Source organism: Canis aureus, chromosome 7 (genome assembly GCF_053574225.1).
Source record: "Canis aureus isolate CA01 chromosome 7, VMU_Caureus_v.1.0, whole genome shotgun sequence".
In the NCBI taxonomy this organism is placed as follows: domain Eukaryota; kingdom Metazoa; phylum Chordata; class Mammalia; order Carnivora; family Canidae; genus Canis; species Canis aureus.
In genome coordinates this window covers 13,882,505-13,904,207 of record NC_135617.1, presented here as the reverse complement: position 1 = coordinate 13,904,207, position 21,703 = coordinate 13,882,505, and the positions used below count along the sequence as shown (strand labels likewise).

At 32.5% G+C, this 21,703-nt stretch overlaps 1 protein-coding gene across 8 annotated transcripts in view; it reads right to left on the bottom strand.

Moving 5' to 3' along the window:
- ASCC3 (activating signal cointegrator 1 complex subunit 3) overlaps nucleotides 1-21,703 on the bottom strand; it is a 335,679-nt gene that overhangs the window by 104,005 nt on the left and 209,971 nt on the right. For all 8 annotated transcript variants that reach the window (XM_077902962.1, XM_077902966.1, XM_077902963.1 and 5 more), the window contains 12 exons: nucleotides 20,104-20,268; nucleotides 18,160-18,246; nucleotides 17,140-17,316; nucleotides 13,206-13,431; nucleotides 11,625-11,779; nucleotides 8,951-9,049; nucleotides 7,821-7,989; nucleotides 4,874-5,094; nucleotides 3,364-3,449; nucleotides 1,349-1,515; nucleotides 1,092-1,237; nucleotides 847-967 (listed from right to left, as the gene is read on the bottom strand). In XM_077902962.1, the coding sequence (XP_077759088.1) occupies nucleotides 847-967; nucleotides 1,092-1,237; nucleotides 1,349-1,515; nucleotides 3,364-3,449; nucleotides 4,874-5,094; nucleotides 7,821-7,989; nucleotides 8,951-9,049; nucleotides 11,625-11,779; nucleotides 13,206-13,431; nucleotides 17,140-17,316; nucleotides 18,160-18,246; nucleotides 20,104-20,268 (1,819 nt within the window). The remainder of the gene's footprint in view (nucleotides 1-846; nucleotides 968-1,091; nucleotides 1,238-1,348; nucleotides 1,516-3,363; nucleotides 3,450-4,873; nucleotides 5,095-7,820; nucleotides 7,990-8,950; nucleotides 9,050-11,624; nucleotides 11,780-13,205; nucleotides 13,432-17,139; nucleotides 17,317-18,159; nucleotides 18,247-20,103; nucleotides 20,269-21,703) is intronic.

Sequence of the window (21,703 nt, the reverse complement as noted above, 5' to 3'; positions counted from 1 at the left end):
GTATCATTTGTACACATAATCATGAATGAATCTGTCTCTTTTTTAAACCTCAACATTTAATGGATTTTTGCTGCTGCAAGAACAGGTGTGGCTGAACAGCTCACGGCAGATTTATTGTTCATTAGTGATTTTATACAATGCTTCTGTGGAGGTGTAAATAATCTGAACTGCCAAGATTGGTCTCTAGTTCACAATCAATACTTTGCTTCTGTCATAAGGCTAATTACAGCAGCTAAAAAGTCACCTCACAACTGTCACCTCACAATCAACAGCAGTTCACATTAGAGAATTTATTTTGGAAGTTATTTTTAATTGATATAATAAATATTCCTTATGTAGCCTAAACAAAACATGTTTCAATGAAATAGGAGTGTTATTCTTAAATCTTTCCTGTTTGCCTAATTTGTTAGGAAGGGAAAACCAAAAAATAAAACCAAACAAAAACAGAAGCATTGTTTAAAAAAAAGTACTGAAATTTGTAAGTTTTATGGTTTCTGGTAAAGATTATGTGATTTTTTTTCTATACTTATAGCTCCTATTTATCATTTGTTCAAGCTACTACCATTAGAAAAATAACTTAATAGATTAACTTTAAGAATTATTTAATTACTTTAAAAAAAATACATACTTCTTTTTCTACTACCAAGACAGTATCATCTATTAAATTTCTCCATTTTCAATAGTTAATTCAACAAACATTTTTATGCCTTAGCATAAGCTTAAGTTTTACACATATGTATAAGTTGGAGCAGTATCATGCGTTCAAAGAAATCTGAATTACCTAGAGTGTACTTAAAGTCTCCCATACAAAATGGCTGCTATTCATTCCAAGGATCTAAAGCTTACCTTGGAATGTAGGTTTATTCATACTGGCCATACGAGGACAGTAATGTTGACCTGGGAAGCCTTGAATGTGAACTTCCAGTGGAACTGGGCGTACTGATGGTCGGAAGTTGAACAAGCCCATCTAGAGTAAAACAAGAAAGAAGTCATTTTCAGTTTTTGTATGTAAGCTTATAATATTACAATAATCCTTAATAAAGCCAGCTAAGCCACTGTATTAGATGCCTATTTATCAGTCTTCCATGTACCTGATGAATATTGAGCCAGTCGGCAAGGTCTCTGGCATTAGCTAATGCGGTAGATAGTCCAACTATTCTAACAGGCTTTTCTGTGTGCGATGAGATGAAATTTGTTCGAGATACAATGACTTCTAGAACAGGGCCTCTCTCCTCCCCTGGGAAATAGGAATAATACATGTTAATCATTTAACAAGTCCTGATGCCGCCTGCGGCAAGTATGAGAGTCAAAATGCGCAAACTGGTATCAGATATACAGTGGTACCCACCAAGCAGATGGATCTCATCTATGATGAGAATAGTGACTTGTTTCACATAGTTCCTATTTTGCCAGCTTCTACTGACTCCATCCCACTTCTCTGGAGTAGTGACGATAAGGTCAGCTTTAGCAATGGATTTCATATCAGGAGTCACATCCCCAGTTAGTTCAATAACTCTGGAAGGGAAGAAAAATGATACCTTTCTCTAATAACTCATGACCTTGGAAAAGCAAAAATACCTTTCAAAACAAAAATTTATAATGCTTAACACTACTTTATCTCCCTCTCCCTCTCATTTCTGAAAGTTTCTGTGAGTCGAGTCCAAAATACATTTCTTAAGAATTCTAAAAGAATGTATAAATTCAAATCACTGATAATTTAGCTTTTACGAGGATATGTCAAACTTTGCTATGATTATGTTTACAAAGTCTCTGCCCTATGTGTTTTTACAGTGTTGAACTCATACTTCCTTCTCCATATGTTGGAATAAATACCTTTCTAATGAGGGAAAGTGTTAACTTATTAAGACAAAAAGAGGCATTCATTAAGAATATAATTATGTGTAAGCTTCATTTCTTTTTTCTATAGATATTACAGGCAAATTCAAACATAGTAGGACATAAACAACATATGCTGAGGGAAATATGTGCTACCTCATTCTAAGGAACCCCAGTTTTTTGGGGCAGCCTGGGTGGCTCAGTGGTTTAGCGCCACCTTCGGCCCAGGGCGTGATCCTGGAGACCGGGATTGAGTCCCATGTCAGGCTCCTTGCATGGAGCCTGCTTCTCCCTCTGCCTGTGTCTGTCTGTCTGTCTCTCTCTCAATCTGTGTCTCTCATGAATAAGTAAATTAAATCTTAAAAAAAAAAAAAAAAAGAAGACCCCAGTTTTATAGAGAGAAAGAGGGTAATCTGGAGGCCAACTCTAAATTTCAGGTAATCACTAAATAATTTTAGCATCTGTCTTAATCCTCAAAGAACAAAAAAAGGGCAAGATTAGTTTCCCCAAGTAAAGTGTTCCCAAAGCTTTTGCTTATTTTTATTCATTTTTTATTTTTACAATTTATGAATATGTAATATATTCATATGGGTTCAGTGAATGTGTGGTGAACAGTCTCTGTAACATGTCTATCCTCTAGTCACCTGGTTCTTGTTCTAAAGCAACCACACATTTATATTCTTTACCATTAAAAAAAAAGATAGAATGCTTTACTTAAAAACATTTTCTATAGTATCACTGGAGATCATTCTTTCAGTATATAAAAAGTTCATTCTTTATAGAACAATACAATATTTTGCATTGTGTAAATGTACCACAATTTATTTAGTCATGTTCTACTGGGTACTAAGGTTACCTGCAATCTTGCTATTAAAAACAATCCCACAATTAATAATCTTGTGCAATATTAAAATATTTTTTTAAAAGTCATGTTCTTTATGAATTTCTGTTTTTCTATTAATTGTTTACATGTCAAATGCCCTCTACGTGGTTTCTGGGAGACACTCTGAATGATATGAAAGAAAAGTAAAGAGACAAAACTTCTTTTGTTTTAGAATTTAAAAATGTATTTGTTTATTTTTATTTTTTTTTTTGAAGATTTTATTTATTTATTCATGAGAGACAGAGAGAGAGAGAGAGGGGGCAGAGAGAGACATAGGCAGAGGGAGAAGCAGGTTCCATGCAGGGAACCTGATGTGGAACTCGATCCTGAGACTCCAGGATCATGCCCTGGACCGAAGGCAGGTGCTAAACCGCTGAGCCACCCAGGGATCCCCCGAGAATTTAGAAATTTTGAAAAATTATCTTGCCAAGCAAAAACATTCATATTAAATAATTTAAGGACATTCATTTTCCAATATTAAAACAATGGGAATATTGGTAACATTTTAACATTCATCACAATTCCTTTAGAATAAAAGCCTATGAAGATCATTGTAAAGGCATTCAACAGGTTTATGCAAATCTTTTATTTGTTGTTCTTTTTAGGTTATTCAAAGCATGGTTTCTGAATAAGCAAGAACTTACTTTTTACCAAGTTTTTCCTCTATCCTTACTTTCCAGTCATCCATTCTTTCACGTACCAGGGCCTTTAAGGGTGCAATATATACTGCCTGAAAGGGAAGGGGAGGGTAAAAAGATCTCATGAACTCAGGGACATTGTTTTCAAATAAAGGTAAACTCCATCTATATATGATAGTGTAGTTTTAAAACGTTTCTTTTATTACTGAAAAGCTTAAAATTTTAAATTAATGAGAAAAGTCATTAAATTGTTCAAACTACCTTTATCCAAAGTAGGACAGAAATACAACATAAAAAAGCTGACATAGAAATAAGGGAAGGGAGAAGAAATGTGTGGGAAATATCAGAAAGGGAGACAGAACGTAAAGACTGCTAACTCTGGGAAACGAACTAGGGGTGGTAGAAGGGGAGGAGGGCGGGGGGTGGGAGTGAATGGGTGACGGGCACTGGGTGTTATTCTGTATGTTAGTAAATTGAACACCAATAAAAAAATAAATAAATAAAAAAAAAAAAAAAAAAAAAAAAAAAGAAAATTTTAAATACTAAAAAAAAAACTGAAGGTATTTTCTGTAGGTATTCATATTCTGATGAAAAGAAAAGTTTTCCCTGGTATTATGATCAAGAATTATCTGAATGAAAAAAGTTACTACTTTTGAAATTCTAAAGAGAGATAAATATGGTTGTTTAAATTTTAATGCAGATTTTATAAAAGATGACAGTCACACATTTTAGGTGTTCTACCCTTTTAATAACAACAACAGCAACTGGTCTTTAATATTGTAGATTGTTCAGTGAAAAAAAATTTCTTCTTATTAAAATGTTTCAAATTTAGAGTAGAGCTCTCCTGTTGTATGTCTTATAATATATTGATAACCACAAAATATACTCAGAATTAGGAAGACTTCACGTTAAGTAGGGAAGGAAAGTCACTAATAGAAAATCACTGAAAAAAGAAGTTAAAGCATTTCTAAAATAATACAAGATGAGGAAAATACCATGTAATTCCAATCACAATGTATGAATTAGCTCTCTTGAAAAATAGTCCTTCTAAACTGTATGTACTTCACATTTCAAGAAAGCATAAAATCAATACTTATCTGACTTATCACATTATTTTACATTAATAGTTTGGCCATTTGCAGAAATGTGGAATAAAAACTGCCTCTGTATCTCATGTGTATAATCAAACTGTACTAGCATTTCTTTATAGCAAAAGGATTTGCTTAAAAGTCTTTATCTTATAAATATGGCTATGAATTAGGTATCTTACAATAAGGAAAGGACATGTGGAAACTAACATGTACATTAGAAACCTAACTAGAGGACTCCAAAGATTAATATAATTTTTTTTTTTCTGGCCAGTTATTCTAATACCAATCTCGTCCCTCCAGAAAATTCACTGAGAGAGTGACAAATCTACTCACTGAGTCCTGCTGTGTGTTTAGAACTTGCTAGTTTACAGATTATGAACTGCGTTTCCTAATTTAATGTAAGCATGTGACTCCTTCAAACAGACCTTTGAAGTAGGGTACTTGTTGAAGACTCTGAAGATAGCTAATTCGGCAGCAACGGTCTTTCCTGATCCCGTGGGTGCTCCAAGTAGGACATTACAGTCCGTGTGATACAGTGTATGAAATATTTGTGTCTGCACAGGGTTAAAGTGGCTAAAGTTGTACAGTGCTTCATATGCTTCACATCCCAAAGCTGTGATTGGTAAAGGCTGAAGATCCAGTAATTCTGAAAAGATGAAACAGGTACTGCTATACAATAACTGGAAAAAATGCAAAATACTGAACACTCTCTCTCAGGAAAAATTATAACAATCCTTGATTCATTGGAGGGGAAAAAAAGCTTAATATCAATTTTTATATACTAGTTACAGGTCTTCCCTCCCCCCATTACCACATTTATAATATTGATATATTGGATGCTTTTCTGGGAGAGTTCCTCATATACCAACTATAATGCTACATATATCTCTCTTTTCTAATCAGAAAAGTAATCTGAATGACAGGTATATGAAAAGATGCCTGGTGTAGAAGAAAATTAAATCTACCCTAATCTGTAGAAAAAGGAAAACCACCTGCAAAATTGCAATACTAAAATGGTTACCAATAACAAATTTCCTTTGATCTGTTAGAAAACTAACCAAACCATAATCGTTGAGTGAGCTATTTATTTACCCAATGTAAACTAAAATAAACTTAAAATAATTATCGGAAGAAACTTAGGTAAATTTCAAATCAGAGAATGCCTGGGTAAAAAAAAGAACTGTGCTGAGAAAACACAGGAACAAACAAATTCAGTTGTATCTCATTCTATAAACTAGAGCTCTAGGAGATTAGATAGTTAAAATTATTTAGAGAAATAAAGCTATATGCTCTTGAACTTGACAGACATTGTATTTTCCCACAATCCAGAAAGGTATCAGTTAGAAACCTGGATGGCAGCTTTATTCTCAGGATTATTTCATTGAAGAGGATTCTACCCATTTGAAGTCTGAATAAGGAGGAAAAAAAAATCTGGAAGGACATGGTGGTCTGTATCCTGAGTGAGATCTTTGTAGCACAGTTTCAAAAGAGAAAGTATAGAGAATTCTCTTCCCCAAAATTGTACTTAAAAATGTATTTTTAAAATATTATCTTAGTCCCACAGTTCTAATTTAATAGATATGTAATTGAGAGCTGACTGCCTAAATTCTCTATAGCATATCATAATCTCCTAAATTTTCTGTAGCACTGAAAACTCAAGAAGGGAGGAAGTTTTAACTTGCAATGCTGATCAAAGCATAGACATATTCTTAATAGGAGCTGAAAAATAAACATTTTGGTATATACTGACAATGCTAAATTATGATGATTCACTTCTGTGAAATATGAAGAATTTTCTTGTTTGATTTAGCCTCAACAGGGTGGCCACACATACAGTCAGCCAAAAAGAACTGGGAATCATTGAGGTTACATCATACATTTCTAATATCAACTGAGATGTCACGGTGGTGCATTTAACTGCTTTTTAAAGTGTAGTCAGAAGTCAACTAATTATATAAATAGGGTGATATGTGCTTGGCCACTCAACAGAGAAGTGATTAAATGAGCATTAAAATATAATGTTAACGCATGTTAAAATTAAGTACTGCAGTCAAAGAGATCTAGTAGTGATGATGTTAGCGTATATTTTAAAATTAAAGCACTGAACATTTCTACATATTTTGAGATTCTAGATATCATATTTGGCATATTTGATTGAAGAAAAGCAGAAAGGTCCAATTCAATGAGTATGTAAGTGTAAGTAGATATTGCAATCTCATTTCTCTATGTTGACAAACTTTTTAGTTCTGTCAAGATATCAATGTGGTTTTAAGCTGTAATCTAAAATATTTCTCTTCAAGATAAGCTAATAAACAAGGTATACATTTGACAAAAATGGCAAAGACATTAATGCTTGCTTCCATTTCCCAAAGTACTGTTAAAAAATGTATTCATTAAAAATAATAAGAAATAACATTTTTATTTTGGAAAAAGTTGGTCTTCAGAAGAATTATATGAAAAAAATGACCATTTTTCTCTAAATTAAGGGCCTCTTGAAATCATTAATTATGAAGGCTCAATGAGAAGAAATACGTTTAATACTCTAATAGCTCAATCTAAAGATTTTTTTTTAAATAGAACATAGGGGGTTTAAAACTACCACTTTAAACATTTATTCATGAAATTCTGCTTCTTTAATAAGTCAAAATATAAAGACGCTTCCTCATGTTACAAAAATCTAAAATGGATTTTTGTTAGTTATGACCATGAAAAACTGTTACATGATATTGCAGATTACCATATACCCTTTTATCATATGCGTGTGGGAGAAGAGAATTTAAAAGGTACATATTGTTTGGAGGATGAATGACTTGACATATAGTGAATCCATTCTGTACTGATATCATAACCTGACTTCTTAATATTAGCTTTCTTTTTTTTGGTGCAGGAGCATACTATATGAAGAAAAAAACCCTGCAATTTACTTTAATTAATTCATTTAACACACTAGAAATAAGTTTAAGTAACTAGTAAGAAGCGCAAAGAAAAAGGATACCTCAAAAGTTTCCCAGAGAGCAGATTAAATGGCAATACTTTAATGGAAAAGGAAGGAGATATGGAGACACTGTAGTGATTATGTATAAAAATACAGATAAAGGCATAATAATACTGAAGTAGTGCGTCTCCAGTTTTTTAGAACTATGATGATTGAACTAGGCTTAATGTTTTTGGAACTCAAAATTAAGGCCCACCATTAAGCTCTACCAAATGTATATATAGATTTGAATTTGAAAAGCTCTTCAAACTATATTGAGAAATAAATTGGATTCTAATTCAGATTTAGACAACTTTAAAGCATAGACACTTGCAACTTTAATTAAAACAACATTTTTTGCAAAATCAGTGATGATTCAAGTTACTATTCAATGTTACCTGTATGGGGAGGGTGTCTCTCTGGTAGAATCAGATGTTGAAAGTTGATAATACATACAGCTTCAGCTCCTAACCATCTATCAGACACTGCTCGGATGTAATATTGGGAAGGCAAAGGCTCAAAAATAGGGATTGTAAATACCAGAAGTTGAGCTTCTTTACTAATGACCTAATGTGAAATAAAGTCTCAAATGAATATGAATATTCTGATACCAAAAGCCTTAGTCTATTGTTAAGACAATGCTATCTACAGAAACAGGTACTAAACATAAGAAAATTATCTTGGGTTTCTAAATAGCTGAGACAGTCAGACACTTCAGAAATTTCTATGTGGTTCTCTGCTGAGGATACCTGATATTATAAAAGTAAAATTTATACTCAATTTATATTATTTATATATGTATATCATTATGTACTAACAGATTACCAGTTTGATTCACTATCAGAATTTCCCAAGCTTCCTTCATAAAATCATGATTTTTACCAAATTATTTACTTAATATTTTTCTTTGAATTCTACTACCACCTTAAGTGGAATAACAGAATCTAGCATAAGTAGAAGGTAATCATGAAAACAAACACTGCTGTAAAATTCTATTGCTGTCCTCCCATGGTTCCCAGCCTAAAGCTTGCTTTCTCTATGATAAAAAGAGAAATCACAGATGAAGCATCACAGTTAAAGATATGCTAGCATCAAATTGAGTTTTTTGGGATTTATGGAAAATTTTAAAAATTGTCCTTTTCACAATGTGAGTGAATACTCTTTAGTATTTTATTTTTGTAATGTATAAAGTTGTTTTTATTTATTTAATTTTATTTTATCGATTACATTATTTATCCTATCCAGGTGACATATTCCTTTCCTCTGAAAGTCATGTCTTAAACCATGATAAAGATTACAATTCCATTTCTCAAACTAAGATCACATTGATTACACAAATACAAGACAATTACATGAATACAAATCCAATTCCTGTTTTCTTTGAACCCAAACAGAAAATATATATATAAAAATAAAGCTTTAAAGGCACTATCAAATTACAGAGAAATGGTAAAAACAGAAATTATTTAGTTTATATTTTCTTCTTTCTATGATAGCAACATAATAAGAGTGACACACCCATGTTTACCTGCTTTTTTAGAACGAGAAAATACTCTGAATGATAAATATGATCATTTGTAGGGTCTTCTACCCAAATCCACCAAGGTTCTCCTACTGTCCCATGGACCTAGAAGAAAAAAAATATTCTAATACTAAGTATATTTTAACTCAAGTAAGGGATATTGTTGTTTGCAAATCCAGCACCTATTCTCTTTCTTTTTAACAGCTTTATTGATATATAATTTACTTAACAAAGTTTACTCAATTAAAGTATACAGTTCAGTGGTTTTAAGAGATTTATAAAGTTGTATAACCATCTCCATAATCTAATTTTAGAATTACCCCCCCAAAAAAACCTTGTACTCTTCTGCAGTCACTATTTATCTTTCCCTACTGTCCCAATCTCCAAGCTTGACAACCACAATCTACTTTCTTTTAAAAATTTGCCTATATATATTGGACATTTCATATAAATGTAATCATATAATATGTGGTCTTCTTTGACTGGCTTCTTTCATTTACCATGTTTTCAAGGTTAATTCATGTTGTATCATGCAATAGTACTTCATTCTTTTTCACTGACAAATAATATTCCATTGGATAGATAGATATGCTGTATTTTGTATACCCATTATTCTCCCTCTGTTTTTATTTTCCCTAACAAAGCCCAGTCATGTTCAGTGTCCCTATCTCTTTTATGTGACTCAGGAGTAGGTGACCTCATTACTCAGGATGATTTTGATTAGAACAAGCCAATCAGCTTACAGAGTATTCCACTTATAACAAACAGCTTGTGCCCAATACTGGCCCAATTAGACTGAAGAAAAGGCCTTATGGTCCATGCTCAGGGTTGATGAAGTAGGGGTGAGTTCATCTTTCCCAGTTAAATGTGAACAAGTAAGCATAGAAAACATTTGGAAAGTGTTCAAGAGTATCAGGACAGCAAAAAGATGGGCCCTAAATGATAGTCATAAATAGACTCAATCATTTTTAAGGTCTATTCTACCCATGGACCTTTAATTGTGGAAGATAATATTTTTCTGCATAAGTCAGTTTAAGATAAGTCAGGTTTTCTATTCTTGTAGCCAAGAATAGAAACTGTTAACTATATAAACTATCAAATATTCTATCTAATGAATTAAACTGTAGAGGACTTTTTTATGGATACTGACAGAAGAAAGCAGTGTGAAAAAAGGAAATAAAACCTTTATGCATTTCAAAAACCCTATATTAAATATAAAATGAAATATGAGTATATGGCTAACTAATTTTATATTTTATGTAAAATTTTTTGTTTATAGAAATATTAAATATAATTTTATATCATTTAGCTCTCACAGAAATTCTGTGAGAAAGAAAATTATTATTATTATCCATGTTTACAGATGAGAAAATTGAAGGAATTACTGGTTAGGACAGTTTAAGATCACTGGTAAATTTGGATTAGGACTATGGTTGGGTAATTTTTAAGCATGTTGTGAATATGTTGTGAATAAAATTAATTCACATTAAAGACATACTAAAAATCTCGGGTAATATAGAAGGTATTTACTTATACTTAATTAGAACCTTATGATAATCATGTAAAGTAGGCATTGCTACTACAATTACAGATTTACTTGGCTTCCTCACTGACTTCTTGAAAGGATTGAGACTTATTTGCTTTTGTATCTACAATCTCTACTGTAGTTTTTGTACAGTAACTGCTGCAAAAGATAGACCTTAAAAATGTTGACAGAATAAGAAGAGGACCCAGAGTACATCTTCATATATATATATATATATATATATTTGCATATATACATATTTGTATATACACACACACATATGATTTCATATGTTGATATATGAAAAAATAAAGCTAAAATATAAAATATGGTCAATGTACCACAAAATTATCTACTTGTACATATTTTATAAATGATTATATCTGAAATAGTTATGTATGGGAATACCAGGGTGGGGAGAGGTCACAAACAGATGTGACTAATTATAAACATAGTTACCATAAAGATTTAGAAAGAAGAATAAAAGCGGTAAAAACAGAATCCGGAATGTGTTGGGTGCCAAGGAAGGACATTTTCACGAAGGACAATGTATAATGCTGAATGTTCAGAGAAGTAAAGAAAATAACTGAGAAAAAAGTCATTTATTATGGCAACCAGTTAGGTTTTGGTGATCACTGAGAAAAGCAGACTCAGCAGGAAAGAAAATGGTGACCAGGAGAAAATAAAGAAGTCCCTTTCTATGTGTCTAATGGTAAAGAAAAGAGGAAATAGACAGTTTGAGAAAAATTAGGATTTTAAAAGGGCTCTTTAAGCACAAAGAATGTTGATCCTTAGAGTGGGCTAAAATGACAGAGTAAGTGGAGTTGGCAAAAATGAAGATACCAGAGAGAAAATTGAAGAAGACAGAATTATGCAAAGACTTTATGTAACTGAATCCACTAAACTACTGCTCAATGTTGAACTTTCAGGTACCTAAGATGTTCTGTAGAGGTCTCACTGCTTGACATATTAATATATTGTATCACGTTTTTAAAAGGATGATAACAAATACTACTACAATGTTTTAAATGAATCTTCAGTGCATATTCTTTTTAGAGTTTTCTATATGCCTCAAGGACAGCTGTAAGGAGATATAGTTGAACCTGCAGCACAGATATTTCTGCTTTCATTGATATAGATATTTTCCACTTTTACCTGATCATTCCAAGTAAAATCAGGACAGATGCTCAGTGTCACTCGTAAAACAGTCCGTGTGATGGGCTGAATGGATGCTTCCATTGTAACAGAAGGAATCTGATGAACACATTGTTTGACCTTGAGTCCAATATTCACATGATGCAGCATGTGACCTGTAAGGAAAACATCACACAGAAGAAATGTTTTCAGACAGGAAAAAAAGCAATATAATCTGACTTGTAAATGGGATTTCAGAGAAGGTGGTTTTATTGCTTGTTTTATGATTTGCTATGTAGAATAGTTGACATTCTTGACCTGGCATGTTTGAATATTTTGTAATAGTTAACTTGAATTAGCAATTCATAGCTCTGAAAACCAGTATCAAGGTTTCTTCCGCTATTAATAGGGTTCTTAAAATTACTGAGACTTCACAGTGTTTAAACTACTATAAACAGCTCCACTTTTCTCCTAGTTAGCTCATGACATGTTAAAATATTTAGTATTTTGTGAATAAAGCCATTAAATCACACAAAGTCTATTTCTCAACTCCATAACCACGATGGGAAATGCTTTAGCAATCAAACACAAATCACCCATCCAAACTCATTTCCAGAAAAAAAGTAAAGCTAAAATATAAAATATGGTCAACATAGCACAAAATTAACCTCTTATACCTATTTTCATAAATGATTAGATCCTGAAGTAGTTATGTATGGGAATGACAGGGTGGGGAGAGGGTCATAAACAGATGTGACCAACTATAAACATTTTCTACTTGAATTCAAACAATTAAGTGGAAATGGATAATATTTAATAGTATCAACATTTCTTATATTATCTTGTCTTCATAATATAATTTTTTAAAGTATGTTTACAAACAAATCAAAATGTTCTATGTTCACCAGAATTTGAAACTAAAGTGGTTTTCCTTATTTTGATAAAATGTTTACATATGTTACCCCAATGTAAGTACTCTTAACTTCTCTAGTTAATATCCTCAATTTCTATTTTTATTGATACCTTCTACCATTTTGTTTTAAGGTGTTCTTACTATAAGTCAAAGTAACTATTTCAGCCTCTCTTCTCATCATTGGACATTTTGCCAGCAGTAGTCTTCATTTCTCTTCAGCTGACTCCTTTCATGTGTAATGTCTTTTTTTTTTTTTTTTATTTTAAAGATTTTATTTATTTATTCATGAGAGACACCAAGAGGCAGAGCCTGCTTTTCCCTCTGTCTATGTCTGGACTCAATCCCAGGACCCAGGGATCGTGACCTGAGCCAATGGCAGACACTACCACTGAGCCATCCAGGTGCCTCTTTAATGTCTATCCTATTCAGAATCTGAAACTTAACTAATCAATACATTATAAGTTTGTCCAATAAAATGTTAAGGTATGTGGAAATGTATCTAGGAATAATTTTTCAACACCATTGATAAAAGCAGAAGAACAAGTGCTATTTACATACCAATACCAACTGGATTTAAAACAGTAAAAAGCATTTCTTGAGTAATGTGAAAATGTACAATAGTTTTCTTTTATAGCTAATAAAATATTTGTACAGAACAATACATTAAAACATTTTTGCTTCCTTCTTACCTATTTCATCTTTCCTCATGTCTTTCAGCTTATCCACAGTAAGATTTTTTTCTTCTAATCTTGTTAGAATGTGTGGTGGTAGGACTGAAAACTGTCTTAAAGGGCTAGCCCAACCCCAAAGCCTCTTGTCAATGACTTTACTGAGATTCAGGAGCCTGTAGGTCATGGCAGGCCAACGTTTCCTCAGAGCAATTTCAAAAAGAGCACGGACAATTCTAGCTGCATTCTGAAAAATAAAAAGGGGGTTTGTGGTTAGATACAGTGTACTTACAATTTGTCATTCACATTAATTTTTTTCTTTTAAAGATTTTATCCATTTATTCATGAAAGACACAAAGAGAGAGGCAGAGACATGGGCAGAGGGAGAAGCAGACTCCCCCCAAGGAGCCTAATGCAGGACTGGATCCCTGGACGTGTCCAGGATCACGACCTGAGCCAAAGGTGGATGCTATCTTGTCAAATCTCAGATGCTAGTCTCATATCCAAGTTCTCAGGAAGTTCCATCTTACACTCCATAACCAGAAATGAAGGAGGAAGAGATAAAAGGTATGCAAAAAATGGAGAAAGCTGTTGAAGCCATCTAGAATATAAGATACAGCCACGGATACTCTGGGGTACATAGTGTAATGATTAAAAGTCTACTTAGAGAAATAAGGAGGACTTTCGGACCCAATCAGACAGCAAAATTAGTGTGAGAAGGGTGATAAAAGGAAACACTGATGAGTTCAGCTGCCTGTATTAACGGTTCCCTATAAACCAAGCAACATTGTAATTGCTTTATGTATTTGATTTAATCTGTATATTATCTCATTTAATCTTTACAGCAACTGCATCCGATTGGTCTTGATATTATGATTTTATACAAGAAGATAACAGTTCGGTGAGGTTAATAATTTGACCTAGATCACACACAGCTGGAGTCAGAGTATCTATTCAAAGCCACGTCTAAATAACTCCAATTTGGGCAGCCCTGGTGGCTCAGTGGTTTAGCGCTGCTTTCAATCCAGGGCGTGATCCTGGAGACCCGGGATCAAGTCCCACTTCAGGCTCCCTGCATGGAGCCTGCTTCTCCCTCTGCCTGTGTCTCTGCCTCTCTCTCTCTCTCTCTCTCATAAATAAATAAAATATTAAAAAAATAACTCCAATTTAACTTCAAGATTCTAAATTCGGTGGTCAGAAAAACTTCATTAATAGACATGTAGAACTTACAAGAATTGAAACGCTTTTAACGTCTCTACATTTGGTTTCCATTTATTTTGCCTCCTTCCCTCTATTACTAACTCTGCAGACTATTTTTACTGAAGATTGTTTTTAAAGTCATGAATTTGGAGACACCTCACAATATCAAATGACATCTATGTTTGAAAATGAAGAATGCTAAAATCTAGTCAAAATCATAAAAAAGAGATGAAATAGAGTGACGATTTTAAATAGCAAATAGGTGATCTGGCTTGAAATTACAAGGTAAAAAACGACTATAAGAGTTAAGGGCTTTGGTTTTACATTTTATATAAAATACGTATTTTGCTCTTGGCAAATTTGACTACTTTTGTACAGTATTAGAAATTTAAGAATAAAAATGGTATTTAGAAAAATGAGGACAGTTCTGATACCTATTAAAATTTATAGGATGGCTCTTATTAGGTCCAGAGAATGATGAATAAAATGAACATTTTGATTACTGTATCTATCAAATAGGTCTTCTTCTAGCATAAGTCCCAGTTGCTCTTGTAAGAAGATGCCAGGCTAATTGTCCCAAATGTGTTTAAAAGTGTTATTTTTCTAGTAAGAACCTATAGTTGTTCCCTAAAAGCTAAAAGAAATGGAAGGAAAAATCCCATGTGAGATACAAGCAGGCATCTTAATCTGGAATGATATAAATTGAGTGGGAATAATGATCAGTCTCTAAAATACGCAGTTTAGAAAAGCTAAATATAGGCTTCTTTATAAAATCATAGAATACTTGAGCTAAGAATTTATTTCAGGGGCTAAGAATCAAATTTTAGAAATATAGAAGGAATTATTATTTTACAAAGCAGAGAGGGTGATTGTGGAACTGTTGGTGGCTTACATTTAAAATATAAATTCAACAATAATTTATCTAATGCATTTGAGGATGATAAACCCACAATAGCTATCTAAGAAAAACCAGGATGCTTTGAGATATAACCTTAATTTTCTGAGACTGACTTTCTCCAATCTTGAAGAAACCCTAAGTGTTTTTTTTTTTTTTAAGATTTTTTATTTATTTATTCATAGAGACACAGCTAGAGAGAGAGGCAGAGACACAGGCAGAGGGAGCAGCAGGCACCATGCAGGGAGCCCAATGTGGGACTCGATCCCGGGTCTCCAGGATCACGCCCTGGGTTGCAGGCGGCGCTAAACCGCTGCGCCACGGGGGCTGCCCCTAAGTGTTATATTGTAAAGCAATTTGTGTGTCGGTCTTTGATAATACCTTCATAATCTTGAATCAAACAGAAATGTGGCCAGATTATTCACCCAAAACTCAGAAAAGCTTTAACTTTTAGTTAAGTCATTAATTATTTCAATATAAAATAATTAGAAAATGTAAAATGACAATATTATATTATTTTTCAGAAAAACAGATAAAAGAAGTTAGAAACAATGGTTCCTATAGAAGTCACAGGGTTTAGAGATTTTAAATAATATAATTTAGAGATTACAAATTATATATAAATTTGCTATGGCAGGAAACACATGTGTTCCAAGATGCACACACACACACACACAAAGGTTTTACCACATCCACATTTTTTTTTTATTAAGATTTTATTTATTTATTTGAGATAGAGTAAGCATGAGCTGGGGGGAGGATCAAAGGGAAAGAGAAGCTGATTCCCCACTAGGCAGACAGCCCAATGCGGGGTTCCATCCTAGGACCCTGGGATCATGACCTGAGCCGAAGGCACATGCTTAATTGACTGAGCCACTCAGGTGCCCCTACATTAGCTTTATATAGTATATGAAATCATTACCTGGTTCCTGGTTACTTTGATTAAATTACTGAATTCATTCAAATTGTTTACCAATATATCTTTGGTTCATGTTTGCAAATATTTCATGTTTACAGTTATTTCAAAGCACTCCTGAGTATTTATGGCTGTTAATAATAATTTATTTAACACAAAACATACTTTTTCTATATAAGGTCTTTGAACAAAATTACCAACATAAGATACACAGCAGAATAGTTTCTATATTTAAAATAAGTTTAAGCTTTATTTCTCCTTAACTTAGAGCAGGCATTACTCAAAAAATGATGAAAAAGGGATTCTTTTTAAATTTTATTTTAATTACAGTATAGTTAACATACAGTATAATATTAGTTTCAGGTATACAATATTTGCAAAATAGTATTTAAAAAACTTACATATTTAGTGTGCTGTAATTTAGGAACTAATTTTCTTTCAGTTCTTAATTTTTAAGTATCATAGGGAAGAAAGATTACTTTTTTTATCAGAGACTTATACTGAAAATATGGTATGATGTATTGCTATTAAGCCTCATTTAATGTTAAAAAAAGTTTGTTTATATTTCTAACATTTGGGGTAAGTTATAAAGTTTCCACAATCTTTTACTGCACTTGAAATATTCTTGTATTTTTCCCCTTTGTAAGTATAAGAAATGAATTTTATCATTAAAGCAGAAAAAAACAAATGTTGATATTTTTAAACTCTAAAATGAAAACAAAAGCAACATCAAAAAGAGCCAAACCAACCACCAAATCCCATCTCCATTTCTGATCTATTACACAGAGGACAAAAATGGGCAAATTAAACAGAACAAGTTCTCCAATAAAATGGTAATTGGTAGCATGCCACCATGCAATACATTCACAGTATAGCATGAATTAATTTCTTCAGTCTCTAAAATTAAGTAAGGAAGAGAAACAGGAAGAGAGTAACATTCTTACCTGTGCAACATATGCAGAATCTGATATAAGGGAGAAACTGTCCATCTCTCCTCGGCTGATATAAGTTTGAAGTAGGATGTTTATTTTCCCATAACTGTTCTCTACACCTCCAGGAGCTGCGAGTTCACAGAAATTGTTTAATAAGGCATCGAGCTCCTCTATTTCCTCTTCTCTGACCTGGAAGAATCAATGTTTTTATAAGATTATTTGGGCCGATTTATTGAAATTTTTCATACTGAAACTAAGCCACATTGCATGTTTTTTTTTAAAGCTTCCATTTTTCAACATTTTTCTTTTATACACTGATAAAATAGTAATTTTTCACAGGTAGCTAATAAAATACAATAAGAAACTATCTTGAGGCTGATACAATTACATTTTATTATTCATCACCAATATTAAAGTTGCCATTGACATATAAAAATTTGATATGCCACAAAAATTAAATCTTCTGACCTCACCATCCTTCAGTTGATGAGATTTCATATTTTATTTGACCAGAGTAAAACCTCTGCCCAAATGGATTAGGGCAAAGTTGAATTATCTTCAAATGCATTCATTACAGTCATATATTTTTATATGGTATAACACATTCATAGCTTAAAGCTATGAAGTACTATGATTCACAGTATTAAAGTTTTCACTGTTAATAAGATTAAATTATAATACAGGTACAGAAATACTCATATCTAAGTTTGAATCATGCATGTCCTTTATATTTTCTTCAGTGAAACTTATATTGCAAATAAACCAAAATCTACATACTATATTCTCTGCTAGTTTCATTATTGCAAAACCTACTTAAATTATATTTGATTTGCAGTAGAGAGCAAAGAATAATGTCAGGAATAACATAATATCATAATCTAGGACAGTGGACACTGTTATAAACTGGTACTCTAAATGGGAAGTGCCATACAGCTTATACTGTAACAGGAATAACAATTAATTGTAAGTTTTTATAAAGGAATGAATGTATATATGCCAAATTCATCTGATTCAAGCTTCAAATAATCTTACCTTGATTTGATCAAATTCTTCAGCTTTGGAGACTATGGCAAAAATATCACTTTCTGTTTTGTGAGCATCAAAGAATTCATTGAAGGTCTACCAAAGTAAGTGTTATATTAGATTAAAATAGAAGATCCAGTAAAATATTTTCAATTAAAAAGTGACTATAAAATCACATACTCGTAGAGAATATTTGAGCTGTAGACAATGCAGAGTTACTATGTTTGTGGCATAGTATTCTTGATCATTGCCTTAAACGTCATCAAATTTATCAAAGATTAAAAAGTTTCCTAAAACATAATTAGCTGGAGAAGACCTTTAGAAGCAAAGAGATCAATAAGATCAGTTAGTAAAACCTACATTAGATATCTAAAAAAATGTTCAGCATAACAGTCCAGTCTTGGCTTACTTTCAGCTGGGCATATGGAAATTGCACTATTCGCCAACTTTCAACTGATGATGTATCATATAAAATTCGAGAGGAACAGCTAAAATTATGCAACCTGAAAATTTTGGTGAAGGCATCATAATATTACTAGTGAGGGCATACAGAAATTCAGGAAATTGGAAGGAGAAAAATCAGTGAAAGTCTATACAGAATAAAGGTAAAGCTGTAGAAAGGCTAGTTCTTGAAAGAGCTGCAAACAGGCACAAGATATAGTTTGGCAGCAACATACTACCAAGTGGGAAAATGAGAAAGGTTACTTAGTGGACAAAAGGAGCACACATGAACAGGTGACAAAAGCAGTAGAGAGCTAGGGGCAATGTTTTGGTTTGAGGAAGACCAGATCACATCATGAGATGATGCATGTTAAAAGAAGAAACCTAAAGCGCTATACAAATACAATAGTTATTTGGGGAATGATGAAGAAAAGCTAGTATGTGCACAAAGGTGTTTCCTGAAACCTGTTAAATGCATAAGCATGTGTTAAGTAAGTAGAAAACTTAGATTTCATATTGGCCTAGGTTTTCAAATTTCAGAAGAAATTTCACTTTAATGATTTTTTAAAAACAGATTTTATTTGAGAGAGTGAGCAAGAGAGAGAAAGAGAGAGAGAGAACACATGAGTAGGGGGGAGGGGCCGAGAGAGGGAGAAGCAGGTTCTCCATGCAGGGAGCCCAACGCAGGGCTCAATCTCAGGACTCTGTAGTCATGAACTGAGGCGAAGGCAGAGGCTTAACCAACTGAGCCACCCAAGCACCCTTTACTTTAGTGATTTCTGTTACTCTTCATTTTAAAAACAAATTTAGATATTCCAAAAAATTAATATAAGAAAAAACTCCAACTCTTTATAAAGAGGAGAATAAAAATGTGGTTTAACTCCCTTTGTCTTTGAAATTAAGACTCTCTTCACAGGCAATCACTATTAGGTTTCCCATATATTAACTTATGTAGGTACATACACATGCATATATTCCTTAAGATGTAATATTACAGTGGCATGCTATCTTACACAAGATTACATTAAAAGGCAACAAGCAAGGCTACACTGTACAGTCTCAATTATCCCTGAAACCTCTTAAATTGCCCAAATAGTATAATTTGGTTGACCTGATAATTGCAGTAGTTTTTCTAACTCTTCTTTAGCCAGTGTTTCTCAATAATCTGCAATTAATTTTTCAACTTTGATTCACAGGTATCATTAGGCCATCACCTCCTGCTTACACTCATTCCAGCATTCATTCCATAGGCCTTACCCACATGCTCAATGTTTTAGGCTTGGGTGTGTCTACTGACCAGGATATACTCATTGAACAGCAAAAAGGTCCTTATTATTTAAAGTCTTATTTTTCTTTTGTGTTTATTCAGCATTTTATTTAATTCATATAAGTTAAATGCACTTTGTTCTATTAGTTGCTTCTATTATTTTGCATTAATACAATATTTTGAAGTCTAGAAAGTATTTACATCTAAGAACAAATATATTGTATTTGTTCCACTTGGTATAATACCTCAATGGTGTTGTATTTAATATAGTAGTGGCTGGCGGTTCTACCCAAGTCAGTTGAGGAAAAATATCCAGTTCGCTCTTCAAAACGAATCATCCGAGCTTTGTCTAGTTTTCGACCAACTTCAATGACCAACTGCTCTCGATGCTTTGCTAATGTTGGGTCAACCTGTAGGGAAAAAAATATATGTAAATGCTTGACTATTTCTTTAGAGAGTCATCATTTACAAATATATTTGTATATATGAAAATTAGAATTTTCTGTTGATGCTTTAGTTAGAATAAAATTATAATTTTTAAAGTAGTACATTTTTATAAATTTAGAACATAATTAGAAAATATTTTAATCTGTTAAATAAAGTAAGCCTTAAAAATTCATGAAGATTATTAATTTTATGTTATCTTTAGGTAATATTTTAGAATCTGAAATTCTTAAACGGTCTTATAATCTTTAAGAATATAAAGATCAGAAATCAGATATTAGTAAAACAATCTGTCTTCTCCGTCCAAAACTAAAATAGGGATTTTAAAATATCAAGCCATATTTCTACTTCATCAATTATTTACAGAACTTACAGTGAGGATGATTTCCTCTGTTAAAGTAAAGATATAAACAAATAAATGCATAATTATCCTTTCAAGAGTAAGACTTTAGTGTTCTAGCAGTTTTCATAACTGCTGATAGAAAGAACCACTTTGTCCATAATAATAATAGAAGCAAAGAGTAAGGTGAAGTTGATAAGAAATATTTGAATAGTTTGGAAATTATTATTTAATAGCCTCATTCTATATAGAAAGGACATTTAACACAAGATATTAACAAAAATTCTTAAATATTGTGATGTGTGAACACATGTGTGCACGTATACATGTATACAGGCATATACACCAAGTCCTAAAGGTCATGCTCTAGTCATGAGGAATAAATATGACATTTAAAGGAAAGGGAGGGGAGTATAAAAATTCTTTACAAATCAATTAATGAATTAATACTCCTACAATTCATTCTCACTTAGACTTTGATGGTAGCTTATTCATACACCAAATATAGCTAAAATAAATGTAAAAACCAGAAAAATGAGGCAAAGGAAAGTCAAATGTAGGGATGATGGAATAAAAAACCATTAGCAAATACAAAAGTCTTAAATATTTGCTATAAACGATGTACTGTATGTATCAAGTTTATTGTATAAAACCATTTTATTCATTACATGTTCTAAACCATTAATATGATGGATAACATAATTTGTATTAGTTCACATGAGTTTTATGGCTATAAATTCCTACTAATAAAATATAAATATGTAAGTAAAAAATAAAATTAAAAAAATAATAGTCTCTGAATTCTAAAGAGAATAAAACCAAAACCTTTTCCTCAAAAGGAAAAAAAAGGGCAGCCCAGGTGGCTCAGCGGTTTAGCAGTGGAAACCCGGGATCGAATCCCACGTTGGGCTCCCTGAATGGAGCCTGCTTCTCCCTCTTTCTGTGTCTCTGCCTCTCTCTCTGTGTCTGTCATGAATAAATAAAATCTTAAAAAAAAAAAAAAAGAAAAAAAAAGACCTCTTTATACTACAAAATCATACAAAAATGACTTCTGATACTAA